This window comes from Sprattus sprattus, assembly GCF_963457725.1.
Source record: "Sprattus sprattus genome assembly, chromosome: 3".
In the NCBI taxonomy this organism is placed as follows: domain Eukaryota; kingdom Metazoa; phylum Chordata; class Actinopteri; order Clupeiformes; family Clupeidae; genus Sprattus; species Sprattus sprattus.
The window spans coordinates 57947043-57952929 of NC_137922.1; the positions used below are offsets into that span (position 1 = coordinate 57947043).

General features: G+C 50.5%; 1 protein-coding gene across 1 annotated transcript in view; it reads left to right on the forward strand.

Annotated features, from left to right (window-relative positions):
- Positions 1 to 4959, forward strand: part of LOC308362915 (rho GTPase-activating protein 23-like) — a gene marked incomplete at both ends in the record, with an annotated part of 13562 nt that extends 8603 nt beyond the window's left edge. The window contains 7 exons of the mRNA XM_080835642.1: positions 71 to 160; positions 411 to 536; positions 887 to 928; positions 2239 to 2332; positions 3041 to 3072; positions 3313 to 4066; positions 4586 to 4959. Of these exons, the coding sequence (XP_080691768.1) occupies positions 71 to 160; positions 411 to 536; positions 887 to 928; positions 2239 to 2332; positions 3041 to 3072; positions 3313 to 4066; positions 4586 to 4959 (1512 nt within the window). The remainder of the gene's footprint in view (positions 1 to 70; positions 161 to 410; positions 537 to 886; positions 929 to 2238; positions 2333 to 3040; positions 3073 to 3312; positions 4067 to 4585) is intronic.
- Positions 4960 to 5887: the final 928 nt, after the last annotated feature.

Consider the following 5887-nt stretch of genomic DNA (forward strand, 5'->3'; position numbering starts at 1 on the left):
TGTGTGACGATCTATGTGTGTGTAGATCTATGTGTGTGTGTATCTCTAACATGAACCTTTGTGCTCCTAGATCCATGATCTTCCAGAACACCATTTCTATACGCTGAAGTTCCTGCTAGGCCACCTGAAGACAGTAGGCGAAAACGCAGACAAGAACAAGGTCTGTATCACACACACACACACACACACACACACACACACACACACACACACACACACACACACACGCACACACACAACCACATACACACACTAGAAGAAGAGTTCTATGGGTTTATTTTGCTAGGAGGGTTAAGCCCAAGGAAACTTCACTGGCTCTTGAAAGAACAAAAACTATTTTAATTGTCATCGGCAATGTATAAGTACAACTGTGTGTGTGTGTGTGTGTGTGTGTGTGTGTGTGTGTATAGATGGAGCCCCGTAACCTGGCGCTGGTGTTTGGACCCACTCTGGTACGGACGTCGGAAGACAGCATGACAGACATGGTGACCCATATGCCCGACCGCTACAAGATAGTGGAGACACTCCTGCAGCACGTGAGTGTGTTTGTGTGTGTTTGTGTGTGTGTGTGTGTTTGCGTGTGTGTGTGTGTGTATGTGTACGGTGTGTGTGTGTGTGTGTGTGTGTTGTGTGTGTGTGTGTGTGTGTGTGTGTGTGACCCATATGCCTGACCGCTACAAGATAGTGGAGACATTCCTCCAGCATGTGAGTGTGTGTGTGTGTGTGTGTGTGTGTGTGTGTGTGTGTGTGTGTGTGTGTGTGTGTGTGTGTGTGTGTGTGTGTGTGTGTGTGTGTGTGTGACCCATACGCCCGACCAATCACAGACAAGCTCTCAAATGTTCTGCTCCTCTATTGGTTGGTCTGATGTCTGTCTTCTCCTCCACAGAATGAGTGGTTCTTCAGTGAGGAACCGGAGAAAGAGGAGAAGGTAAGACTGTTGCTGCTGTCCACTAATTGACCAATCACATCACTTTAAGCTGATAACCTACCCAATCACATCACTCTAAGCTGAAAACCCACCCAATCACATCACTCTACACTAACAGCTCACTGACCAATCACATCACTCTACCCTAACAACCCACCCAATCACATCACTCTACACTAACAACTCATTGACTAATCGCATCACTCTAAGCTGACAACCCACCCAATCACATCACTCTACCCTACAACCCAATCACATCACTCTACACTAACAGCCCACCCAATCACGTCATTATACACTAACAACCCATCCAATCACATGACTCTAAGCTGAAAACCCACCCAATCACATCACTCTACACTAACAGCTCACTGACCAATCACATCACTCTACCCTAACAACCCACCCAATCACATCACTCTACACTAACAACTCATTGACTAATCGCATCACTCTAAGCTGACAACCCACCCAATCACATCACTCTACCCTACAACCCAATCACATCACTCTACACTAACAGCCCACCCAATCACGTCATTATACACTAACAACCCATCCAATCACATGACTCTAAGCTGAAAACCCACCCAATCACATCACTCTACCCTAACAACTCACTGACCAATCACGTCACTCTACCCTAGCAACCCACCCAATCACATCACTCTACACTAACAACCCACCCAATCACATCACTCACACCTTACAACCCACCCAATCACATCACTCTAAGCCAGTGGTTCTCAAACTTTTTCTGTCATTCCCCACTTTGAACAAGGGGGCCTTTTCAAGCCCCACCGGTCCCTCATCGTTCCAATAAAATGGTAGGCCAAGCTTAAAATGGCCAAATGTATTGAAATAACGATAAGTTCTAAATCTTAACAAAAAAAACGAATAAAATCAGTTCAAAAATAGAGAAAATCAAAAACAAATGACATCAGTTCAGAAAAGAGAAAATAAAAGTGCAATGGTGTCAATCCTTGCCTCAAACGGGCTGAGTTCCTAAAATAAAGCAAAAGGGCCTGCTATGCAATTGTGTCATCAATGGTAGGCCAACTTGAATACCTCCCTTGTACGTCGCTTTGGATGAAGTCGTCTGCTAAATTACTAAATGTGTGTCTCACCTGTCCCACCTGTCCGTATCTCACCTGTGCTTGTCTCACCTGTCCCTGTCTCACCTGTCCATATCTCACCTGTGCTTATCTCACCTGTGCTTGTCTCACCTGTCCCTGTCTCACCTGTCCGTATCTCACCTGTGCTTATCTCACCTGTCCGTATCTCACCTGTCCCACCTGTCCGTATCTCAGACCCCCGTGGATTCCGAGGACATCCAGCCGGTCCCAAACATCGACCACCTGCTCTCTAACATCGGCCGCACGGGAAACCTGGGAGAGACCTCAGGTAATCAGTCACACACACACACACACACAGGGTTATCAGTCACACACACACACACACACACACACACAGGGTTAGGGTTTGGATCAACCCTATAGGACTACTAGTCCCCCCCCACACACACATACAGTTGGACTAACACACACACACACACACACACACACACACACACACACACACACACCCACACACACACACACACAGTAGGTCTTCAAGTCTAACCCTCTAGTACACACACAAACACAAGCATACACACAAACATACACATACATACACACACACACACACACATTCACACATTCACACACACACACACACACACACACACACACACACACACACACGCACACTCTAACTAATTTCTCACTCCGTCTCTCTGGACGCAGCAGAGCCTTTGGAGGAAACACAGCGGTAGGATTTGAGCTCCATTGTGTCTGCGTGTGTGTGTGTTTGTGTGTGTGTGTCTGTATGTGTATTTGTGTGTGTGTCTATGTGTGTCTATGTGTGTGTGTTTGTGTGTGTTTTTGTGTGTGTGTGCTTATGTGCTTGTGTGTGTGTGTGTGTGTGTTTGTGTATGTCAATGCTAAAGATAATGCTAGAAGAGGTTTTACGGTAGGTGGTTGTGACACAAACACACACACACACACACACACAGACTTTATTAATTCAGTCTCCAATTAAAACTCTCTCTCACTCTTTCTGTCCCTTCAGATTCGACCACCAGTGACTCTGCCAAGTCTAAGGTAAGATGTGTGAGTGTGTGAGTGAGTGAGTGAGGAAGTGAGTGGGTGTGTGTTTGTGTGTGTGTCTGTGAGTTTGTGTGCATGTGTGCGTGTGTGTGTGTTTTTGTATGTGTGTATGTTCTTGTGTGTGTGTGTGTGTGTGTGTGTGTGTGCGAGTGTGTAAGGTCAGTGTGTGTGTGTGTATGTGTGTGTGTGTGTGTGTGTGTCTCTAACGTCTTCTCTGCACCTTTTTGCTGTTAGGGGTCCTGGGGTGCTCCTGACGCTTTGATGCTGTCAATCATGTCTGCCGTCACTCGGAAGCGTCGTCAGCGGCAACCAGCCCCGCCCCTCAGCACTGACGATGAGTTAGAGCTCGAGCCAATCACAGCAAGTGCGCCGGGGGAAGACTCCGCCCCAAAAGCGGAAGGGGAGGATGACGATGACGAAGAGGAGGAGGAGGAAGTTGATGTTGATGAAGATGACCCAGAGGAGGAAGGATCTCCCAGCATTCCCAGCGACGGCAGGAAGCGGGCGTCGTCCGTGGTGAAAAGGGGCGGGGACCAGAGCTCCACGGTGTCGGGTTACTCCACCCTCTCCACCCGGGGGCGGAGTCTCGGCGAGGAGGCGGATGACGAGTGCAGTGAGCTGGTGAGCGAGACGGACACCGAGAGTGTGTTTACGTCACGCTCCCCGCGCACACACACACTCACACTCACACACACACACACTGCTACTCCCAGTAGCTCCTCCCTCAGTCCTGGCCCCGCCCGCTCACAGGGAGGGCGGAGCTCCACCTCCTCATGTGGCTCCGCCCATCGACTGCAGCCACGCCCCTCCTTCAGCTCCCATAGGCTGATCCAGTGTGACACGCTCGCCCGCAAGCGGCAAAGGGGCGGGGCCAAGACTAAGACACGCCCACCAGATCTGCTGGAACTGCCATCCCAAAGCCTTAGCCTGGAGGAGGGGCCTGTCACAAGCCCCGCCCCTCTCAGCTCCAGCAGCAGCTGCCCAGGAAGTCCCCAGACACGCCCACACACACTCTCACAGGACAGCCCACACACACTCACACAGGACAGCCCACACACACTCACACAGGACAGCCCACACACACTCACACAGGACAGCCCACACACACTCACACAGGACAGCCCACACACACCCCTTCACACACTAACACAGGACAGCCCACACACACCCCCTCACACACACAAACTCACACAGGACAGCCCTCACACACCCCCTAACACACACACCGTCTCACAGGACAGATCACACACACCTCCTCACACACTCACACAGGACGGCCCACACACAACCGCTCACACACTCTCACAGGACGGCCCACACACACCCCTTCACACACACAAACTCACACAGGACAGCCCTCACACACGCCCTCGCGCACACACCGTCTCACAGGACAGCCCACACACACCTCCTCACACACACCATCTCACACAGGACAGCCCACACACACTCACACACTCCTGCCCCCCAGTGGACCCTGTCCCCTCTGACCTTCGCTGTGAGGCAGCGGCCTTCAGCCCTGGGCGGAGCTATGTGGCAGGTGGGCGGGGCCAAGGGACGCGTGGGCGGGGCTCGGCGGGCTCGGCTGATGACCTGCATCAGGTGGGCTCGGGCTCGGGGGAGGGGCTTCTGCGGGCGCCGCGGTCCCCAGAGACGCGCCGGAGAAGGAGGGCGTGGCGTCGGCACACTGTCGTGGCATCACCGACCACGCCCTCCGTTGCCCCGGGAGACAAGCCCGCCCTGCCAACGCCACGCCCATCAGAGGAAGTGACACGCCCGACACAAACGCCCCGCCCATCAGAGGAAGTGACACGCCCAACACAAACGCCCCGCCCATCAGAGGAAGTGACACGCCCAACCAGCTTCCACCAGTTCCTGTAACCAAAGGTCAAAGGTCAAAGACTCCTCTCTGAACTGCAGCATGATTTTGCCTAAGCTCTCTTTTCTCTCACACACACACACACACACACGCACACACATTCACACACACACAAACAGGCACTCACACACACACTTACACACACCAGACACAGGCACACACTCACACACACACACACACATCAGACACACACACACTCACACACACACACAAACATGTTTTTTCACACACACACACACCTGCAGGCCTCTAGACGTTTCCATTATGGAATACACTTGTGTGTGTAAGGAATTGCTTTTCTATGCAGTTAAGCTTGTTACTGTTTGTCAGAATTAACACTCTGAATACACTTAAGAAACTTGTTTACCATTCTTTTAACGTTTACAATATACACATGTTCCTCCTTCAACATGGTACTTGAAACAGTTCCCTTAATGTTGGCTGTGTTTTATACGAGACGCCATTTTGTTTTCTGTATGTATTCTATGAGGTATAAATCTGTTTTTTTTTCACACAGTCAAACTGATATATGTATGTATTGATGTATGTATTTATATATGATTTTTTTTTGTGGTAAATGTTGGATAAATGGACTTCGGCAGAAACCAGGAGCTTATCCACAGATGAGTGTGTGTGTGTGTGTGCCTGTGTGTGTGCGTGTGTGCGTGCGTGCCTGCGTGCGTGCGTGCGTGCGTGCGTGCGTGCGTGCGTTCGTCGGTGTGTGTGCATCGGTGATGTGCGGGCTAATCCAAAATGACAGATCTTCGGGCGGGTCAGTTAATATTTGTATTATATATGTATGTAATGGGTAAGATATTTCGGGGCATCCAACGAACACACACTCACACACACACTCACACACACACACACACACACACACACACAGCACTTTACTACTACAACTTACTCTCAACAGGCTTCACTGATTTC